Genomic DNA, 23,744 nt, shown 5'->3' with positions numbered 1-23,744 from the left:
ACATTAGCAGAAACCCTCAGTAGCAGGGTCCATTAGAATACCTGCTGTAGCTTTAAAAAAGAAGTTTACAAAATAAAATAATTTTTAATTTTTTGAAGCATTTCAGGGGAGTGAACCCCCTAGATCCAAGTATACACATACTTGCACCATGCTACAGATTTCAGTTAAAAATACAAAGACATAAATTTACACTTAAGAAACAGAACATAAAGGTAATATCTTAGTTAATGCTTAAAAAATTGAATTTATCTGATTTCTACAGCTTTTTGCAGTGAAAAGTTCAGGAGTTTAATTCCAGACAGTTTTTCATTTGTTTGTTTTATTTTAAATTACTTCAAAAGTCAGTATTTTAATTTTGGAAATGAAAGGAATATTACAGTGAATTGCATTGTCTTCCATGACAGGCTGTCATCATGAAGAGACAGGAGGCAAGTGAAGAGTTCACCAATTCAGAGACACATAAAAATCCATAGGCAGAATTTAAATTAACTGGGTTATAAACACAAACGTAAATGTTACAAATTAATCCGGTCTGAAAACACCGGATTTAAGTAAAGCAAGTAAACACCTCCACACCATACCTGGAAAGAGAACAGTGGTGGTGACAACCGGGGTCACTGTGTTATTGCACATAAACAGGTGACTGCCAGTGTAATGGGACATAAGGCTGGCATTCACCAGGCACAAAGCAGCGTTATCAGTTCTGTTGTTTCTATTTGGCTGTATCAGAGCCAGTTGCACATAAAAACCAGTTAAAGACTGAAGTGTTGTTAGCAGGTAGTTCAGTACCCATGTATTTCCAAGCCAATATATCACTGCCATTTTCCAGATTGGCCAATAACTTCATATCCAAATATGGTATTGAATTGGCCATTATCCATCTCTAATGTTTCTACAGAATTCAAAAATTAAACAGTTCAATAGAGAAAACATTTTCTGTTAATACAGGTTCACATTTAAGATAGCCCTTGCAGACTGGTAAGTATGAAGATGTGGTTATCCACAGCCATCCATGAAACTAACAGTTAAAATACACGTTATTACTGCAGTCACTAATGTACATACATATATCGTCATATTTGGGTGAATAAGGTTGTCATGGTTTCTCATTTTTATTCTTAGCTTGTATCTTTCCCTTAACTGCCACAAATAAAACTATGATGCAGGTCCAAAAATACTGGGGTTTTAAAACCTCCATTTGAATGATCAGCTATTGACATCGATACTGATAGGATGCATCCATCATCCCTAGCTAGCCCTGCTTTAGATGTTACATACTCATTTCTTCTAACATCCCTAGAACTTCTAATCCCTTTTCAGGGTATCTAAAACTACAGGACATAAAAAAGTATATACACACACATTTTCCTATGGACTAGTTCATAGAATTTAGCCTAAGGCTACTCCATCGTGAAGCCTAACAAACCCAATATATCAAAAAACACATGCAGTAATTCTTATTAGTAAGATGTAAATCAGTGTCTGAAAAACTAATTCAGTTGACTTCATATTCAGTTTATGATTCCATGTAAACTATCTGTTTTAAACTTCTGGCAATTGCAGGAAGGTGCTCAGGAGAGATCACTTATTTGACAACAAAAAGACGCAGAATTACAGCTGCTGAACTGTGATACTCTACCATTGTTTGAAGCAGTGATAACATCCTGACCCCAGAGAAGTTTATTTTGACTTTTGGGGCTGGGTTTGTTTGTTTGTTTGTTTTTAAATATCAAGATTGATGAAACTCATGTAAAGGAGCACTTATCAAAGGCTTCATATTTTTCTTAGGTAAAAAAATACCAAAACAATTAGTGAATGCAGGTTGTACTTCTTGATGGCATGTTCCTTGATAAAACAGGTTATCAAAGGTAATTTCTAGTCCATTTTGTCTTTTTTTTGCACAGAGATTTTTTTTGGCCTACTGCCAAGAGGAATACATCATCTGAGCATAGGTGTGGGAGGCCTCACAACTGCACTCCTCTGACTGTCCTAGCTCACATACCTATCACTGCCAAAAGTCCGAGACTGCTTAGGACAGTAGTTTGTTCTGAATTCTTTCAAGGGCTGCTCCTTGGTAAATCCAGGAGGAATCCCCTTTTTTGAATGCAGGTTACCAATATAAAAACATAGGAACTACTTGTATTGGTTCAGACTAAGGATCCATCTAGCTCAGTATCCTGTCTTCACCAACAGGTATCAATGTAAGCCCAGTGAAAAGGAGAAACAGAACAAGCACTTCGAACATTTTCCCCTAACACTTTCATAGCCATGGACTTTTTTCATCTCAGGGAAATTCTTACATATTTAATCTAGATAGTGTGTCCCAACAGGTTTGTTTTCCAACTCCTTGCTTAGCTGGTCCCTCTGGACTCATGCAGAACTTTTTGCACTTACAACACCCTTTAGTAAGGAATTTCACACGTTTATCAGCCCCAGGGTTTTGTCTCCGGCCAGTAATAGTAAGCTCACCATCTATTCATTTAGACATAAAGCTCATTTTGCCCAGCATACCACTTCACTTTATGCTACATCAAACTTTATCTGTCATTTTACTGTCTTTGAGAATCATTGCACAATGTCTATCTACAGTAGAAAGTCCCTATAAAAGGAACAAAAACATAAGAACCAAAAAACAAGTCTGTGCATTCCAAGATTGTATTTATTTCAGTTTGCATCCAAATTTCTAATTCAAATATATCCTGCTCCTTGCTGCTTCTATACTCCAAGTTACTCTGTACAATTATTAAATGAAAAGTACACACACAGTGAAGAACTGTATTATATTGCACAAGGCTGAGACAGTCTTAATGCTGCCATTTCCTAACATTTTGTCTGCATGATTTGGTAATTTTATAAGAGTTCCTTTAGGAATATTTTTAAACATAATATCAAGTGCTGTGTCCTACATACAGCTGAATTTTAATACTATCTTTATAAATGGCATCAGTAGTTTGGACTCTTAGAGCAACAGTACAGAACATAGGACTTATAAAAGGAAGATCATGAAGGATGACCACAGGATGCTTTCCAATGCGTCATTTGCAAGAGAAGCTGAACTGTATCTTTCATTATAATTAAGATTCAGACTTGGAATGAGAGATTAAAACCTCAATTTTTTCAACAGAAATAGTATGCAGCATGGTAACTTTGTCCTTTTCCAATTAACACACCATAAGAAGCCTTAAGATTTCAGTGAAGGCTCTTTTGGAACGATCTGGAAAAAAATCTTCTTTAAATAGGTTATATGGTGGAGTTAATGTCTAAAAATCATGAGCCAAGTAAAATATTTAAACATATTTAGGAGAATATGTTTAAAGATTAGGGTATTGCCTTTAGATGCCCCACTTCGAGATATCCATAACTACTTCATGCACCTGTGAAGTTGAGTCTATCTCGAATATGCAGGATTATAAAACTTGAAGTTGAAACATTTTGCACAACACTGAGATGCAAACCAGGAAGAGCAAAGGCAGTCTATGTAGACCCATTTCTGAAGAGGAGAAAAAAATATAATTTTTGAGTGCTTAACTGTAATTTATTATAATACATTTTCTAACAAACTATGTTACTTGAAATCTGAGCAATTTTCTACAAAATTGCTGAAAGTTCACAGTAAGTCTGCAGCGTGTGACAGGCATATAGGTAGGATAGATTTTTTGAGGGAACAAAATAAGTATCTTTAATTTTCTCCAATTCGAAGCAGAATGCATCATAAGTGCATTAAGTTAAGGCATTCTCAGCTTTTCCCAGAATATATTTCACATTGCCTGCTCCTAAGTTCAATACATATTGGTCTTTTGTCTCAGAGCAATGTCTGCACTACAGCCTATTCTAAACAAAAAGCCTATTGGAGTGATAATATATACAGGGATAGCATAATATAAAAGAAAAGTGTTTTCAAAAGCCAGGTACTCCACAATACAATAAACAAAAATTCCTAGACATATTACAGGAGAATTCAGGCAAAATTCAACTAATATATTTACTTAACCAACAACCAAAACAACCCAAAAAATTTGAGGGAGTTTTTGTAGATTTTGTTTGGTTGGTGTTTTTTCAGATATTTTTCTCTCAGTGTCTGATATTTTATACTCAGGCACCTCTGTCAGCTGTTATATGAAACCTACTCAAAATCCCACTTTGCTGACACGTGGTATCCAGCACACCCTTCCACTGAAGGGATTTCCTTCAGAGGTAGATGAATTCCAAGACAGCACCCGCAAAAGTTGCCAATCCTGGTCAGGAAATTGGGCGAGCATAAAGTACAATGCAGAATTTCAAATGAAATCTGGATCGGTTACTTTTAAATTAACGACACTTCTTTCCCTAAACAGGACATGGCAAATATTTCACTCTTGCACATTGGAATTTGTGAAATTATACATAGAGAGAATATTGCACCTCTGTATAGGAAAAGGTTCCGAAAATCCAGAGGTTCAAACTACCTCATAGGCAACACCCAAGAGATGCCAACCTTGAATCTGGAATTCTTTCCTATTAAAAATAAATGAAAAAATACTAACTAGGTTGACAAATAATACTGATTTTGTATTAAATAAAAAAGAAAAAGGAAATATTTCAGCAATACAAAAAAGGCATTTGGAAACACATTAAACCTATGTTTTCCCATGAATGTTGACATTTTAGCTTTTCCATGACATCTTCAACCTAAAAGGTCCTTTTAAAATAATTTTATGTTATATCCTGTTTGCATAAAAAGGGGAACAGTCTTTTCATCTGCTCTTTCGGTCTCATACTTTTTTTAAGATTATTTTGATATTTTGAATTATTTTTGTCTTTTAATTTATTCTACTTCTCATATTATTTACCATAGAATTTACAGGAATATGGTAACCTGCATTCAAAAAATGGTGATTCCTCTTTGATTTACCAAGGAGCAGCCCTTGAAAGAATTCAGAATAAACTACTGTCCTAAACAGTCTCAGACTTTGGCAGCAATAGGCACATGAACTAGGACAGTCAGAGCAGTACAGTTGTGAGGCCTCCCACAGGTTGAGATCTATGTTCAGATGATATATTTCTCCTGGCAGTAGGTCAGAAAAAATTTCTGTGCAAAAAAAAAAGACAAAATGAAGGACTAGAAATTACCTTTGATAATCTGTTTTATCAAAGAACATGACATCAAAAAGTACAATCTGCATTCACTAACTGGTTTGGGGTTTTTTACCTAAGAAAAATATGAAGCCTTTGGTAAGTGCTTCTTTATACCAGTTTCATCAATCTTGATATTCCAAAACAAACAAACAAACCCCCCAGAAAATCTAAAAAAGTCAAAAAACCTGACATCAATCCGTAACTTAATTTTAAAAAGCCTAGAAGAGTGAGATTACTTCAGTTTGTTGGAGAGAGTAGAACTTCATAGCCAGGGTTGTTCTCACTTCCTTCATTCCCTGTATACATATATGCCAACTGGGAATTTGAATCTGTCCTGTAAAACCTGGCCTCCTATATGACACCTAATAGGTCTTATCAGGCATTTAATAAAAACATGCCTGAAAGGGACATAACTGTGAAAATTTACCACTGAATTCAGTGACTGTTTTAGCTCTATCATCTCTTTATTCCCCATACTTTATCAGTTGTGACGGTTAAGAAAGATTTCCTAGTCATTGCTCTGAAATCACTTTTCCTCCATTTTAAAATAACCTGTGACCTACTTCTTGATCTCACAATGATTTATTTTGTTATTTATATTATGCAAATCCATGTTGCATCCAAAAACTAAAACATTCTCGAGAGTAGTGCCAAGATTTTACGACAGTGTTTCAAAGACCAGCTGCTTGAAAGTCAAGAGGCAGGAAGCAACAAAGTAGGAATTGGCATGACATTTGGTTTGCAATCTTCAAGCATCTGATGCAGTATGTTTCACTTGTGGAAACACATCAACTTACTATATAACAGAAATCATGGAAAATTAAAAACTTTGTTTAAAAGACTATTTCTTTTCACTACATTTTGCTATCAATCATAGTGACTTGCTGTAAAAAAAAAACTGAGAGAGATCTGTATGCATTCATGCAGAGACTGTCACTTAAAACCCATTGTAAAGATTTATGCAGCATTTACCTTCAAGCAAGGGAGTAGTTTCATTAATACTGGTTCCAGCTGAGTTGACTATTAAGCACAAGTCCATGCTTATGTATGATACAGACTGCTATATGAAATAATTTTTATTTTACACATTTAGATTTACCACAGAACAGGTCTGTAGGGCTATTAATGGTTATGAAACACAAGTTATAAAACCAGTAATCAACAGTGACTCCTTAGCTGGGCCCATAGCCAGTAAACCCAGTCTCCCTCCTATACCACTTTGTTTTGTTTTCTGATCAATGTAATCACACCAGCTGCAGCAGAGCTTGTACCAATGTGTAGATTAAGTATATATTCAACACGCCTATCCATACAAAAAGAAGGGATGGATTAGACTCAGTGCAAGTACTTTCGAGAATGTGTAGTTCCAAACTATAAAGTATAATTTAAGCAGTAAGGAACACCTGAAAAAGAAATTAGAGGCCAAATCATATCAACAAGGAAATTAAATTATGTTCACCATTGTGCTCCTTAGTAAACATTTACACTTTGAAATTTATTGGTCGCTTGCGTGAGGAGATTGACTGCTTCTAAGAAGTTAAATAAGCACACTTTTATATTTCTGATACCTATCCTAAATTTTTGAATGCTCAAGATAGAAACAGCAGTATCTTTAATATAGGAAGTATAACTTTCTAACACTTTCCACTAGGCTTTCTCATTCATCTTCATTAATTATCAACTGATTATCAACAGAATTAATTCTGCATTAGATTCTCCAGGGTGAAAAATAACTGGTTTGCAACAGTTGAGGTTATTGAATAGGACTGGGCTATGCAAGAGCATAACAGTGGAGCTCTACCTCCCTTAGCATTTCAGGTATTATAATATTATCTTGTTTGCCATATAATTTGAACATGACAAAGTCTATTAGCTTAATAAGAGTACTAAGATACCACTACCTGTAGTAAAAACAAACTGAAAATTTCCAAGGAACTATCTCAGCTCTTCCTATGAATGGGGATTTTTTTCTTGCTTGCTTCTGTTAAAGGCCACTCCACTTGGCTTTTTACCATTGAAAATGAGCTGTTTAATTATAAACAAAAGAACTTTAGTGATAGCATATGAATCAGTATCCACAGCAAGTCTTGACAATGGTTTTGAATTGTGAGCTCAGAAAGGTTGCAGCACAAATGTCAGTCTGAAAAATAGCGTAGTGTGTGTGCATCATTCGCCAGATAGGAAAGGAAAAGCTCAGATGACTTTGTGAAAGGAGTATTGGTATGAATTTCTAACACATCTTTCTTCTTGCATCATATATTATTTAATTTCCATAGCAACCCACGGGAGCAAGAAGACTGTTTTCAGAAAAATCTGAATTGATGTAATTCACAAAAGAGAAACTACGATAGGCTAGGAGTGATAGAGAAAATAAAGGCAGGGAAATTCTGTTACCAGATACTCAAAGTTATTAAAAAGCTTTGTCAGATTTCCATAAGTTACAAGCATCCTATAAAGTATGCATTGCCAGTTTGTGCTATGGCCTTTATAGCATTGTAATCCCAAATCTGATTAATTGCATGCATCAATTCTTCCAATAATTACTGAAGAGTCAACTTAGCTCTCAAATCTTTTCATCAGTGCCAAAACGAAAACCACAAATAACCAACACACCACCACCAAACAAACAAAAATGACCAGCTGAAACTGTCAGATGACTTTCAATAAGTGGCTTTTAATTCTCAACAATCATGTTAGTATAACTGGATATTATCTGCTGATGCTGGACTTGCAGTTCTGTAGGGGAAAAAAAAGTAACTGAAGTCTAGAAAGAAGCACAATTATATTTTATAAATACAGAATGACATCATGTAAGTTATCATATTTGTCAGCTGTTGAGAACAACCATAGAAAATGCTGAATTGTGAGAAAAGTATCTTTTCCAAAGTGATAAGAAGAAAACTACAGCATCTGCTCAGTCTAGCTTAGAAACCTTCCCTGGTACTGCACACTTTGTCCAAGGTTACAGAAAAAAATTACCTAAGGAAAGTTGACAACCACCAAGTTTCAAATTCCTTAAGGGCAAAAGCACAAGTGTTATTTAAAATTCCCTACAAGATACTATAACATCACATTGACTGTTTGCAGCTGATTTACATCTTTAGATAAGCAAAACCAAGCCTTTGAGAAAAAGAATGTAGTGTGCTTGTCAAAGTAAATCAGCCCAAGAAACAGTGAAAATAAAAAAACCGTAAGATTCATCCTTTATGACCAATGTGTCCTCTCTGCAGTACCTTTAACATGTACAGGTGGACAGGTGTAAGCATGTACACTCACATCCCGATTTGGGTTTGTGTGTGTAAAGGCTTAGCGAATGTCAGACTGTCTAAACACTGTAACATCAGACTATGCTGTTTTCATTATACTCAGCCAGAAAGTAGTTCACAGATCTTCTTTTATTATTATTTATAAGATGAAAGGAATGATAATATAAAACAATGACAACCCTAGATTATCCTTAGGCAATTCTCTTGTTATCATGCTGAACAGCTCGACTACAGAGAAAAACAGTCATTACCTGTGTGAAGAGAACCTGTGATTAGCCTGAGAAGGTACTGGGCAAATTTCAATATTTCCCGCTTACACCGCTTCCTACAGCCACTCATCTTAGGCAATGGGGTATTCCTCTGAGGAGAGCCTGAAGACTTTGCCAGTAAAGGCAATAGTTTCTGCCAGCAAACTTCTGGGGCAGCTCAGAGCCTCACACCGCCTCGCCGTCTCCTCACGGCCGAGCAAGCTCCCGCCGATCTACCTCGGGTGGCTGCGCAAGGGACGCCCGCGGAGGCCGGCGGTACGGGGCGCGGGCGCTGCCACGGCACAGCGCGGTGCGGCTCGGCTCGGCTCGGCTGGGCTGGGCAGGACACGGCTCGGCAAGGCTGGGCAGGACACGGCTCTGCACGCACAGCTCAGCTCGGCTCTGCAGGGCACGGCACGGCTCAGCGCGGCTCTGCACGGCTGGGCTCGGCGCAGGCACTGGCGCGGCCACGGGCGCCCCCGCCGCGGCCGGACCCGCGACGCAGGCACTGGCGCGGCCACGGCTGCCCCGGCCGCGGGCGGCTCCGCGGGCGCGCAGCCCGGCGGGCGGGGCGGTGCCGGTGCCCGCCCCACGCAGGCAGCACAGCACCGCCCCGGGAGCCGCTCCGCTCGGCGCTCCTCCCGCGAGCAGCGGGCGGGCAGGTGGGAGCTGGCCCGGGCACGGCACTGCTCCGTTTCCGTGGCGCTGGGCGGGGGGAGCCCAGCCGAGAGCAGAGCCCCGCCCAGGCCGGCCGCGCACGGCGGAGCCGAGGGACGGTCCTGCCCGTGCCAGACCTGCGGGGATGTAATCGAGGTGTGAGCTGGCGGGGCTCCACTGCACTTGCACTCTTGCATGTCGGCCTCGGGCCCCGTAGCCTGTCTGAAGGTCATGGAAAGGCCGGGGCACTGCACACCTGTACAAGAGGAAGAAAGAAGCAGAAACCCAGCTGGTAGCTCTGTGCGGGGACGTGCCCCTGCTTTCCAGCTCCCTGACCTGCGGCAGCTGGGAAATAGGCTCTGGCACAGTTAGCTTTGTGTGGTTAGGATCTCTCCAAGGAAGTCTCGGAAGCTACCTGTACGCCTTACTGTTCCCTTACAAATTCATTGTGTTCCAACTTGCTGAGAAGTGTTTCTTATTAATAAAAATGATCTTCCATAGTCTTCATCCATGACCACAGAACCCAAAGAATATATGTTTTCGTTTCCCTTGGAATACTTCCCTCCTCGAGAACAGCTCTATTGCATTAGAGGGTGATGCAATATGTAATGCCTAATACAGTTAAAAAGAAAAAAAAAGACAACCCATTAAGGAAAAGCTGAACAGAAGAAAATCATCGACTGATCTAATTTTAATGACAGCACTGACCATAAAACATTTTGGTGAACGCCTTTAAAAAATTACAATAAACAAATGCACATCTTCAAGCTATTGTCTATATTGTGGAGTGCGCAGAGATAAATACATTAGACACAATACATCAAAGCATTATCAAAGTTGCAGTTAGATGACACAGTTTTCTGTGTCTGCTATCTGAAGCACAAGCATGCTGTCTTATGCTTCCAGTGAGGCTACACAGATAATGGAAAGAACCAAAATAAAATATCTCACAGAAGCCCCCAGGTTACTCCAACACAGGGATTAGTCTGAGAAGGATATGGGCAAATTCCAGTATTTTATGTTCGTACTACTTCCTACAGCCACTCATCTTAAGCAGGAACTAATTTCTTGGCACAGTTTCTTCTGAAAAAACACAATACAGTTTGACCAAAGAAAACCTCCCAAAAAAAGACCCCCAAAATCCAAAACCTCCAAACAAACAAACAAAAACCCCCAACCAAACACCCAAACACCACCACCCCCCCCCCCCCTCCACCACCAAACCCCCAAACCCCGTCAGATTCTGAAGTATTGGAGATGCCAGTGTGCCTTACAAATTTCTGAACTCTGGTCTCTGCAAGGAAAACTCCTTAAATAGCTGGTAGAGGCAAAGAGATACTGAAACCATTAAGTTAGTATCTCTTCTTTAGAAGAGGACTGAAGGGTCAGTGCAAATGGTTCTCAGCTGGAGTACTTGACCTTTTTAATCCTTTGACATCTCCAATTGCTTTATAGAATTTTCACTAGCAGTGTTGCTTCAAAATAAGGAACTGAAAATAACTGAAGCTTAAAGAACTGAAATACTGGTTTTCTAAAGCCATAAGCATGTATCACCAACACCATGCTTTGATCTTCTTTCCGCCCAAAAAACACCTACAAACAAAACTGCATCAGTTCTGACACTGTTTCCTAAGCTTTTACATTTCAACACACCAATAACAGTAATTGCTACCTAAGGAGGAGTTCATGAAAGATTTTTGACTAGTTTCACCAAGATATTTTTAACAATCAGTGCAGTATTTTGATAGCTTTGGATCTAAATCTATCTCCCAATATTTCTCTGGTCAGCAGAAAAGACTGACTAAGACTAAAGGTTTTTTCTCCCAAATCAAGAGAGCAAATCAGAGAAAAGGGCACAGGAAAGTTAGAATAGAAAACGGTAATAAAACTACCATAGTACTTTTTAACAATACAGTGAAATAATATGATGGACAGTTGGACAATATCAATTTCTCTATATTGGTAATACACCTTTTTAATTTTTTTTAATTGATGAGACACACTAAGGTCCTCAGTCAGAGCCAGTCTCTTTGCACTGAGGTATATAAATACTTTTTTATATCTACAAGCTCGGTCCATTCCTAATAATTCATAATCCAAAGAGCTGAACTAAAACCCATTGAAAAAAGATCCTCTTAATGTCAGAAGGGTCTGGATCAGTTCGTAGAACTGAATCAGTTCCAGACTTTGGAACCAGGTACTTAGAAAAACCACTATTTAAGTATAATGGAGGAGGAATAAAACAAAACAGAAGGGGTTTTTTCAGACATTAGGAAAAGCAAATGGAAGGAAAAAGTAAAAGCTGTTTGTAAACTGGATTTTCAAATCGTTTCACTAAGTCCAGCTCATGGGCTCCTAGAATAATATAAAATACAAAATTACTTTGTTTTGAAGTACTTGGCAAGAATGAAATGACTAGGAAGGAAACATATGCAGTTTTTGTAAAAGACTGTCAACAACTGCAGTCAAGTTTAAAAGCAAAATGTAAACATTTCCCTGAATGTACAAAGCATACTATAGCAGAGTCAGGACAAACAAATTTATAACAATAAAATATTTTCTTCCTTTGAGGGTTTCTACACAAAGCTACAAGAAAAATCTTAAAAATCTTTGTCACCATGGGAAGAAAGCAGTGCAAAACCAAAAATGTATGAAATTAAATTCTATTCAGTCCATAGATGAAATTCTACATGCATTTTTATAACTTCAGTTAGGGTCTCAGCATCACAGTTCTCTGCCCCAGGCCTACCTGTTGGCAACTGAAGTGCGACCTAACCATCCTTAGAGGAGGGTACACACTGATACAGCTTTAGTCTAACACTACAAAAGAAAAAAATTACACCAATATTGTAGTTCAGAGCTGGTCATTATTGGAAGGTATGTATCAGTATTTATTTACTTTTTCCTGTGTAGGAATAGTATTTCACTATAAAACAGAACAAACCAAAAGAGAAATACATTAACTGCAACATGAAAACAAATTTTTAAAAAAGTAAAGAAAACCAATGATTTTTAGATTGCTTAGGTTCCTGGGACAATGTGTTTGACTCTTCCTTCAAAAAAGAAAAAATCTAAACCCCAAAAGCATTGCGCGTTGCATAACTGACCATTGCAATATCCTGGCATTAAATGGTGAATAATGATGAATTAGCTAGCATTATAGTTTTGTTTTGAGAGAGAAGAAGTTACTAAATTCAGATTTTATTTAATAAAAAAATAGGCAAAACATCTCTTAAAACATTCAAGAAGAAATTAAATTTGGTTGTTGTCATATTAAGTAACAATGGCAAAGACTCAAATGCCAAAAGCACATATAATGGTTTAGGGAGAGAAAAAAAAGCCATCACAGATATTTGATGAAAAGAAAGCCATAGACTAACGATGACAGTGCATGCCAAATATAAGTTTGCCAGTCTGAGAATAAAAATAACCAGCAGAAGCTGAAGTGACATATACAGAGCACAGGTTGATTGGCTTCTTACAGGCAATTTACCTTGTATACCTCTTTCATTTGCACACAATCCTCTGACTTCAAAAAACAAAATTTCCTCCTGAACTAGCCCTTGCTATTGACTAAAAGCAAATTGAAATCTTACAACAAAAATCAACTCAATTAAATGTTTCAACCTCATCAGAAAGGGTAACCACAGGAAGTTATCCAGGAGCACAGAAAACCTGTAAACAGTTTCCTCGATGTTGACTCCAGAGGCTTGTAAGAGCTTTTTTTTTCCTTAGTGCAAATACTTAATTCCACAACTGTTTTTGTTTTTTTTTAATCAGAGGATTTTTAACCTTTTTAATTTCAAACAACAGTGATATTTACAACCTAAGCACATGGCAATCAATAACAGATGGGCAGAAACAAACAGATGGGTGAACACAAGGTAACAACAAGATGTTTACGATAGAGCATAATAAACAGCTGCCACAAGTAGATGACCATCATCAGATCTCTTCAGTTGCTCCTTGCCTGTCATAAAAGTAAGGGTCCTCCTAAATTACAATCCCTACTGTATTTATTTTAATAGTTCTTCTGTGGACTTATGCTTCTTGACTTGACAGTATTGTGCCTGAGGTGTCCAAAGTTCACCATCATTATTCAAGTGGATGCAGCAGGATGAGAGTCATTCATCATAGAAGTCACTGGAAACTGCAGAAGTAATTCCAAATTATTCATGATGTCTATGAAAATATCAGCTACCACTTTTAGCCACAGCCAGTGAATAGCAACAAAAATTCTCTCGGACGTCATTTGCCCAAATTTAGTCTTGGATATTAACACAGACCAGAGATGGCTATATGATAGAATATGAGCTGGGGAAGCAGAGATGCAGGCATATGTTCCCTTCCTAACTGATCAGCAGTTACATGATAGCTAAGTTTACTTAGATTAAAATGCTATAGTGACAACAAGGAACATGAAACTATTTCTTGCTCTATGCGTTCCATATTAAAATGGATGTCTATGTGGGATCAGGAAATTATCACATTCTGTCTTGTGGGAAAAATAACTTCCACAGAGCCCAGGACAAAGAGTGAGGGGACTGCCAATGTCCCTGGTCATGAAGACAGATGTACTTACCTTCTTTAATTCTTTTTATACTCTTCATATCGGAATTAAAACCTTCCTATTAGCCAAACTGTTACTTATTCAAACTGCATGCAATGTTTTTAAATGTGGAACACAAAATAATAAGAAATTTTTATTTTGGCCTATGCTAGTGAAAATTAATACAGTCTTCCCACTTTCGTCTATAGTTTTTAATTTCTCCTGAAAGCTTGCTAAGAATAATATCTTCAAACAGCTCTGTTGCTGTGTTTAAAATAGGGCTACAGAGAAATGACTGCTACCTCACACTGTTTGCATAATATCAACAAATTATACATGTGCTCTATTCTGATAGCTAATACCTGCATAAAATAAATTACTTTCATTGCTGTTGTAGTCCCAGACTTTATAGGTTCAAACATTTATAGTTTACATTTATGTAAACTAATAAAACATGTTGGCTTAGCCAACCATAATTTTTGACCAGTGTAACAGAAGTACTTAAAACATTTATCTCTATTTTTCCTACCTTCCCAGAGGTAGCTGCTCTCAGAACGCCTTTTTTTTACCTACTCAGTGTCCTTGAAGCTTACCCCAAGGATTCATTTTCACACAACACTCTAAGATGATACTGCAGACAGTCAACCAGGAGCTACAGCTGCCTCAACCTCCCCCACGGTCCACCTTGCCTAATTAAACATTCATCACTCCCAAATGCTGCAGTGTCAAACGAGCAACTTCCCAGCCTGACCTTCTACAGCCAGCCAGTGGTTTGTGCTGGAGAATAAACAAGACTGGGACTTATCTGCTGAAACATAAAATGGCATAATGCAGTTTTCATGTTGCACATTAAGTTCTGTGCATGCACTCTAAAATTCTCACTGCAGAAGCCAGAGTACTCACTTTTAATATTCAATATATTATAGAATACCTGTATACAAATCTGTATGGGCAGTGTTATCAATAAACTTTCTACAAAAAACTAAAATAGTATCTTCCTTATTATATAGATCCTGTTTTTTATATATGGTCATACCTTTCAACTTAAAAATATATTATTGCTGAGTATCCTCAAATAAAAACAGAAGATTGAGGCACACTAATATCAAGTAAATGAGGTTTTTTTTGGTTGTTGTGGGTTTTTTTTTTTTTGTGGCTTTGGAGTCTTATCTGAGTTCCATTTACAAGAAATTTTGGGGTTACCTCCAAGACAAAAGAGATAGGTTCTTATAACTCATTTAATTGTATCAGACTCTGCACATATTTATATCTATATTTGATGGAAGAGAAATCTGAACAGAAAAAACCAGAAGGAAACATCTTTCCTGTTATAGAAACCATAGCTATAATAATCTATAAGTTCCATAAAACTTTGAGATTTGATATAACTAAAATGTATCTATATCATGTCCATACAAAATAAAAATATTGTGAAGGTTGTGTTTTGACCCCAACACCTACATTAACCTGTTAAAGAGAAAAATATCAGAAATTGGTTGTAAACAAGCCAATACTGGGTATGCAGCATTCTTAATAGAATAGGCATTTCTCCAAATTAGCAATGAGAATTCTATAACTAATACAGATTAAGCCAGTAATTAAAATATTCAAAAGAAGCTTTTTTTCACAATATATATGAAAAAATACACCTATGTATATAAACCTACATCTATGTATGTATCTATACTTATCTGAAATATAGATATATATATAGTTTAAAAAAGGTTGACTTCATAGCTTCAATAATTATCTGTTGCAACTTATTGCAACTTATTCGCCCCTAGGATTTCCCATAAGTGGTCAAAACCTAGAGTTCTTCTTCCAAGTCAAGGGCTTCCCCACAGTTTTCAGGCATTTTCTTTCCCCTTTTATGCTAGCTATGGCTTGATCCTCTAATTAACCTAAAATTTAAGATGGAAAGGGAAATCCTTAAGTTTTCACATCCTTAACTGGCATGAATTGCAATGTATTTCAGTGAATATACTGCAGCTACTACCTCAGGGACGAGAAAGACAGAAGAGAGGTACCACAGCCCAAACATTTCTTCAAAGCCTACATTTTGGTTGAAGCAGTTTTGCAACAGCTCTCCTTCATCCACAATTTGATTCTGTTAATTATTAAATATGAAGTACCAGTGTTGAGAGCAAGTTAAATTACCACATTGCTAGGTCTATGGTCTGTCTTTTCCCTCCTGGCAGGGTCCTGCAGATATTGACAAGAAAAACAGTTCATCAGCATTCCTGGGGAATCCTTCAGTTATGCCCTTTGGGGAACATGAGCAGTTACCAGTCTACTCCAGATTTTCCAGAACAGTTGTGATTGTAATAAGGACCCATAGATCTTCTTCCCACATAATACAGCTGATGAGCTCTCACACAAAGTACGTAAAATTTGACTGACATAGAGGAAAACCATTTTAAATAGAATTGATCTGATCATATCTATGGTTTGATAAACCTGAGCTAAACCTTGCTCATGAGTAATAAGAAAGGTTTATATGCACTTAAAACTCTACCACTCTAAACAAAGTAATATTTTTTCTACTCTGCACCCTTATTTTCATTACAGGCAAAAAAAATACATTCCAAAAATCATTTTATTATTATCTCCAGGCAACTGGAAATTCATGTAGGTTTTGTGATACAGGTTAAGCCTGAAGAAGCTACCCATTATGTGGTTCAGGCAGGAAATGGTCATCAGGGATATGAATCAGAGGATATCACACCCATTTAGCATTGCTGGACCTGTAAAGGAAACATCTGAGTCTGTGTTAGGGTCTTGAAGTTGCACACTACATACAGTGAGTAGATTTTGATGGCCTTATCTGTGCAGTATCATCATTTCCCTATCTTCTATCACATATTCTTCTGTAACTGTATGGCCATTTCTCTGACAAGTGTGGCCACAACTACTTCTGGCTTCAGGGCAAACCGCCCTCATCTGCCCTTTTCATACCACTTTAAACCAGTCCCTAGGGACCAGTCATGAAAAGAGGCAAAGTAAATCTCAGAGATTAAAAGCAGGAAAAAGGAGCAACCAGGGAATTCAACCTCACATGTGACACAAAGGCATCGGTGAAAGACGATTTTTGGTTCCCAGGTGGGAGCACTTAGTGGTAGGGCAGGTACCTGGGACCGTGTGCATGAGACCTCAGGAAACTGTAGAAATTGAGTATGAAATCATTGCAGTCTCCTAGCAACAACACTCTTAAGATGTGATCAAGTAAAGGCCTTAAGCATAAACACAAAACTTTTTTCAGCTCTATAGCCTAAGGAAGTGAAGCAGTGTGATTATGAACTCAGCTACTATAAAGTTACAAGTCAGTGACAATGATAATAACCAGTATATGGTCAAGGTGAGTATAACTTCATTAGTTGCCTGTAAATAAATATCTAAATCTGAAGCCTAGAACAAGGAAATAAGTAAAACGCTGGTAATAAGCACAACTCCAAACTCTACAGATCAGTACAAAGGACAATAATTTTGATATAATACACACACGTTATATAATCAACACTGATACTCAGGAACATAAAGATACAGAGGTATATCACTGCTTGTATCTTTCATTGTGAGGAGAAGAAATATTACTAGAAGAAAACAACACTTGTACACTAGAAGAACAATGGTAAACTTTAAACTTTACAGGGTCTTATATGGTGGATATGAATACTACTTCTATTTAGGCTGTGCAGAAATTTCCTTGTTCATATCAGCTGGTCTGTGCCTCGACATAGACCTTCAGTCACCAAATAGAAATCATGCTTTATATTACAAAAATTATGACATCAAACTTTTTCCCATCAGAACAGGACAGCTATCTTTACTGTGGTAAGTGTATTAAAAATGGAAGAGATAAGCTCTTTGGTCAAAAAAAAAAATAAAAAAGCTATTAGAATTATCTTATGTCCAAGGAACAAGACTGGGGGGAGGGGTGAAAAACCCCCCAGAAAACCCAACAATCCTTCACAATTTCCAATAGACAGCTAACTTGTCAGGTATCAGCATCTTAATTGCAAAGATGCCCTTAGCAGTTTTATTCATTTATGGTATGTCATACAGTTTTCTTTCCTCTCTATTAGGTAACTCCACTCTTAACCTCAAGTTCCTTTTGATTTAATAATCACATTTTATCCCACATTATTTTACCTTATCATTATCTAGACTCCTTCATATTATGTCTTCAGAGATAACATGTATAGGTCACATTTTAGTACTTTACCTCTTTGGTTTTCCACCCAATGAAAGGACAAAAAGAAGATTAAAAAATGGGTAATAAATGTTTTAACATGTTGATATTTTTCTTGAAGGCAAAACTTTAATCTGAAAACAATCATAGGATTTCCTCACTGTTTTAATAGATACTGCTTTGGCTTCTTTGGAACATTCCATCTTTTCAGAAAAAAAACACCAGGGGAAAAAAGCTGAGTGGTTTTTGTGACTGCCTTGCAAATGATTTATAGAAGTAGAATAGTATCAATAGGAGGACATCTTATTTCAAAACATCCTACGGTCTCAGGGAAGATTACAATACTATCTAGGGGAAGATGTTACGCAAACCAAATTTTTCATGAATGTCTCTAGTCATTAAGTTGTCACACTATGATATCGTATGTCAATATGAGCTGTTGATATTACTGCTATTAGAATATTTTTAATTCTGTTTACACTATTAACATTTTAAATAAGCTAAAAATTAATTCATGGCTTTGCAAACATATGGATCTGATATAGATGTATGGCATGTTCCCTCCCTTGTCCATAGCAAGATTTTATGCATAACACCTTCTCTTGCTATACAAATCAGTTTGCAGTTTGCTTTCCTGCCTGTGACATTTTATCAAAAGTTGGTCTCATGGTCATCATTTAGGAGGAGTGCCAACTTCTGAACTTGCTCAGCAATGTGAGAACAATTTCCCAGAAGTGCACCCATTGTGAACTTGCAGTTCACACAGGTCACCAAAATGCACATACTTGCCCATAGACATGAAGTAAATAAATTTTCACTTTAAATCATGCAAGACATTGATATGACTGAAGTAGTAAAGGTACATGAAGGGAGGAAGAAGGACAGTTTCTATATCAGTCCTTAGGTCTTAAAGGTAAATTTTTGGGCTGGGCCCTTCCTCTGCCTCATCCTGAACCTCCTGTCATGGTTTTTTTTCCAGAATGTGAACTTTCTGAACCACTCCCATCCCTTGCAACACAGAACTAGTTTACTTCTGTGGACATGTCCAGACCTCATTTGCTTCTCCCAAGAGTAGTTAAAAACCCCCATCTTTCTCAGGTCCTTTACTAGATAATCTAGTGCCCAGTTATTACCGTCTGATATCAAAAATAAAAAGAAATCTGGTTTGCCAGGAGCAATTGCTATTCCTTTTGCAGAGTGCTTCATTTAAAAAGAAGGTGATCAAATTTTAATGATCTTCTTTTGTTAGCTTAAATCAAGTGCAAAAATTCTCCTGTCACTTCCCTTGGGTTTGAAGGCCATCATTTTAAATGGCACAAAGATTTTGGTGGTGAAAATTCAGATACTGATTTTTTAAAGAGATGATAAAAGTTGTAACAAAAATGTTACAGAAAACAAAACCATAAGTAATCAAATAATTAATGCCAAGACATTTTTCCAGAAAAAAAGTTAAGGACCCTTTGGAAAGCAACATTCAACCTTTGCTGTTTATTTAGAGATTTTATTTCGTTCTATATATGAAATGCTCTAATTTGCAGTTAAAGCTGGGGAGGAAGGTCAACGTCAAGCATGATTTTTACTTCTTGTAAACATGTGCAGAATCTGAGAACTCTAATTCTAACAACAAAGACATCTAAGAAAACCCAGGATTGCAGGAATAATCTGTATTGAAGAAAAAAATATTTTTAAAACAGCTGTGACTGTATGAGTGAGGCTGGTAAAAAAATTACCTTGAAATAATTTGCCTAGAAATATACTGATGCAGCCCTGGCTCTCAGAAAGTGCATATAAGGATAATGCTTTAAAAATTCTATTAAACTGCAGTGGATGCCTCTTGCATTAAAAAAAATCTCAAACAAACAAACAAACAAACTCTTTTTGCTGAATCTCAGAGACAAAAGTCACCCTAGAAAATTTTGACTTTCCAAAAATTTCTTGGCTCAGACTTCTTGGCAAGACAAATTTTTATTGTCAGTCTTGTAATTTGAATGGCCCATCAAATCTGAAAAACTAAAAGGCAAATTTCCTGCATTTATGCATATAATAGACAGACTTTCCTTCTATTCTGAGGTTTAAATAGCTTCCCATATTTTAAAATTATAATAACAAGATGCATTACAAGAATTGGCTTCCCCATCACTTTGAAGAGGAGACCATAAATTATCTTCTGCTTCTTTCTTTTTTGTTTTTTTTCCCTTTTGATAACTCAGTGAGCAAGTTTAATGGTAGAGTTTAATGGTAGAGTGATATGCAAAAGGCAATTATATAAAAAAAATGTTGTTTTAGTAGAGCTGTGTAAAGAAGTGGGTCATAGAATAAAAAATACTTGACAAGTATTTGGGGGGTTTTGTGGTTTGTTTTTTTTTCTTCTTTACTTGTAGGAGAACACTCAGTAATATTAGACTGTAGTGAAATCCTATTAACCAGGAAATACAACATGGTAAGTTTCTAAATTTGTGGACAAGTGGCAGAGACTCAGGGTTACACTGAGAACAGAACTGTCAATGAGAAAAGCATGGCTGGAAAAACCACTTAGCAGAGATTCAGAAATGTTCATTTTCTCTGGCAAAGGTTTTAATTGCCATCACAATGCAATTCCACTTCTGGTTTCAAACTACTAGTCTTTATTGTGCTATTTGCTGTTAAAAAGGCCATCAGCTCAAACTGAGCTTCTGGAGGTCTGAAGTCCTGTTTGTTTGCTGTTGTAATCTTGACTCACAACCACAAACCACTGCTGGTGTGGCCAGCACTGGCTCTGAGACACAAAACCAAAATGCTTGCTGGTGTCCCATGCAGAAGCTTCTGGGGAAACAAAACCCCCAACCTAACAGCAACAACAAAAAAACCCCTTCTGCTCATGCTCTAACTAGAGAGAAGGATTATTTCCCCCAAGATCCCAACAATTATTAGACCATCAGCTTCACAACCATTTGTACATACAAGTAGAAAATGGAGGAATGAATTGCTTAGATAGAAATCCTGGTATTTGAGTCCAGAAAAGTTAAATTGGAAACACAGATCTGAAAAGCACTTTCTGGGATATCCACTCTCATTTGTGGTTAAGATGGCTTGGATCTCTCAATCCAAACAATTTGTGTAGCTTGTTCCAAACCAATTTGCTATTAATCCCATGCATGAATTTAGGTAGAGCACTTCCTAACCCCGTTCTCCCAACCCTCCTCATCACTACTTCCAAGTTCAGCCCCAGACCTATAGTGAAAGGGAGGCAGGAAGAAACCATCCTTGTCTGCACTTCTCCTCCCCATTCAGGTTTTGATTTGAAGTCCATGGCCAGAAGTGAAAACACCTGAATCTGCAGCAAACAAAAATAGTACTTTATCTATGGTATAGGCCTGTATTTTGCTATATGAGACAATTGCATCAGCTTTTCTTCCTTCTTCTACCCTTTTCAAGAGGGTTTTAACTCAGATAAAATTGCATATTAAGAGAACAAAAGACTCTGTAAGAGAAGAGATAGTGTTTTCCATTACATGACAGTATTGTCACAAGCTACTGGAGCAGAGTGTCCTAATTGATAGTATATCAGGAGTGACCCCAGAATTGCTTCCCAAATGTGTAATGTAAGAGGTCACGCCACCTTCAAAAGAACAGATTTGAAGTTCAGGGAAAACATCATTTATTGAAATTGTATAAAATAGGTATGCAAAAATTACTGAGAGCTTTTAATATACCTTTCCAGATATCACAGCTGGAGGTGGGGAGAACCAAACAACAAAAAACTCAGCAGGAGTTACAACACTGTGACTAATCCAGAAATGAAATTTCAACTCTTAGGAGACAGCCATAAAGACACGGAAGTGCTCATTTCAGCCTAGACTAGTTGCAGCACTTAAAAGTTGGGTGCAAAGAAGAGTAAGAAGTGCATCAAACAAGAAAAGAAGAAGGATTGCTTTGAAAGAAACACTTATCTCAATTCTTACTCTGTTTTATGTTATTCAGTCCAGTCTGTGGAGAAGGAAGGACACCCAGGCTGTTTCAAGTATTCCTACTTGAATTTTTTTCAATTTTTTCTAACCTGCAAAAAATATGATTTTATTTCAGCATGTAGTTTAACAAATCTTTTATGTATTTCCGAAACTGAGGAGAATTTGAAAACTAAGCAAGAATGCTGATGTGTAAGCGTTGTGAAATTTCATTTCAGCCTGTGATAAAAGTAAAGAGTAGCCGGAAGATGGCAACTGGAGGCACATTGGACACAGACTCCTAAGCCAAGTCTCCGAACACAAAGTTAAAAGAAACAGCTGATTGAAAGAGAAGACAAGAAGTAAATATTCAATCAATAATTAGCTTTATACTGCAGGGCCAAGACTTTTTTGCAGAGCATTCTAAGTTAGAATCCTATTTGAGATTTCTTTTTAATGAATGTGTCATAGTTCACAATTTATATTAGCTCAGCTAGATCATGTATTCCCTCAGGATCCTATTCCTACTGAGAACAACAGATGCCTTCAATATTCAACCTTGTTCTTTTATGTTTGTGTCTCTCAGAGTGCAAATTTTCCTACATTTTAGGGAAAGTGTATAAAGCCAGAAAATGAAATTATGTCCCAAGAGACATTCTGAGTATTAAACTCAGAATAAAATATTAGAATAAAACATTTAACAGCTGAAGGGAAAATCCCAATTTGGTAAAGATTCAGGGACTTGCTACCTGTCCTTGATGTTACTGTTTCCCAGAGCTGCTACATGATATGAAAAACCTTTGTACTAATAACCTACCAAAGTATTCTTTTTTTGGTCACTCTAAGTAAAAACCAGTATCAACAGGTTCTTGACAAAGCACTTTATTCTGATATAACAATCTCCTTTACAATTTCCTATGTTCTTATCTCCACATGGCATTTTTATTCATCATTCCATCTGAGTTTGATATTACTTTTTACCTCTGTAAGATATCACAACAGAAATTTACTGCAAATTACTGAAATTTACTGGCAATCTGATTCATCCTATCTACTTGCCAGCTTTCCACTTATCACCAATTTAATCTCCTACTCCAGCATTTCTTCAGTGTTGCAGACTTCCCTCAGTTTCTCTGAACGCTCTCCAGCATACTGAACCTTGCTGATTTTCAGTTCTCATCATCTAAGCATTTTACTGTCTCTCCACAAGAAATACTCCGAGCCTTTCCAGAACATTTTATTCACAGAAAACAAGTATCCTGATTCATTCTTTTACTCTTTGTTGTACACATAGAGCTTTTTTGGTAGCAACCAAAAATTGGTTGGTAATTTGATAATCTATGTTGATCAATTTTATAAAACAGTAAAAAATACACGATTTGTAGAGTAACACAATGCCCTGTGCTTAAGAACATGGGCACAATTAACAGATTACTCTCCCTGTGTATTCCTATATGTACAATATCTGTGTAGATCCCTTCAGCGTATGGATGGAGGAAGCAGAAGGGTGTGCCTTCTCGATATAGGTTTCATTAGGACAGAGAATGATCAAAACCCCTGTTCATGCAAAACTGAGTTTGTGATTAGAGATCTAAACCAAGATTGGAAAGGGAAGCTCACAGGGAAACAAGAGTTTCAGTTCCTTCATATCCATCCAGGAATTTATTAGTATAAGGAGAAACAAAGTAACTTAAAACAAATATGACCTTCCACAAACATCAATGTGCATCAGATCTCAAAGATCATTTCTTGAATCAGCATAGGTATTTATGCATTATCAGTGCTCTCTGCAAGCTT

At 37.1% G+C, this 23,744-nt stretch overlaps 1 protein-coding gene across 7 annotated transcripts in view; it reads right to left on the bottom strand.

Moving 5' to 3' along the window:
• KCNIP4 (potassium voltage-gated channel interacting protein 4) overlaps positions 1–23,744 on the bottom strand; it is a 400,171-nt gene that overhangs the window by 286,772 nt on the left and 89,655 nt on the right. Inside the window, exon 1 of one of the 7 annotated variants that reach the window (XM_010401844.4) lies at positions 8,633–9,111. The exons of 5 other annotated variants lie outside the window; for them this stretch is intronic. In XM_010401844.4, the coding sequence (XP_010400146.1) occupies positions 8,633–8,720 (88 nt within the window). In that variant the 5' untranslated portion in view covers positions 8,721–9,111. Of the gene's footprint in view, positions 1–8,632; positions 9,112–23,744 lie in introns of those variants that run through there. One more of the 7 variants, XM_010401850.4, reaches the window with a different exon arrangement.

The sequence above is a fragment of the Corvus cornix genome, chromosome 4 (genome assembly GCF_000738735.6).
Source record: "Corvus cornix cornix isolate S_Up_H32 chromosome 4, ASM73873v5, whole genome shotgun sequence".
Taxonomy (NCBI): Eukaryota; Metazoa; Chordata; class Aves; order Passeriformes; family Corvidae; genus Corvus; species Corvus cornix.
This window is presented reverse-complemented; position numbering and strand designations above follow the sequence as displayed.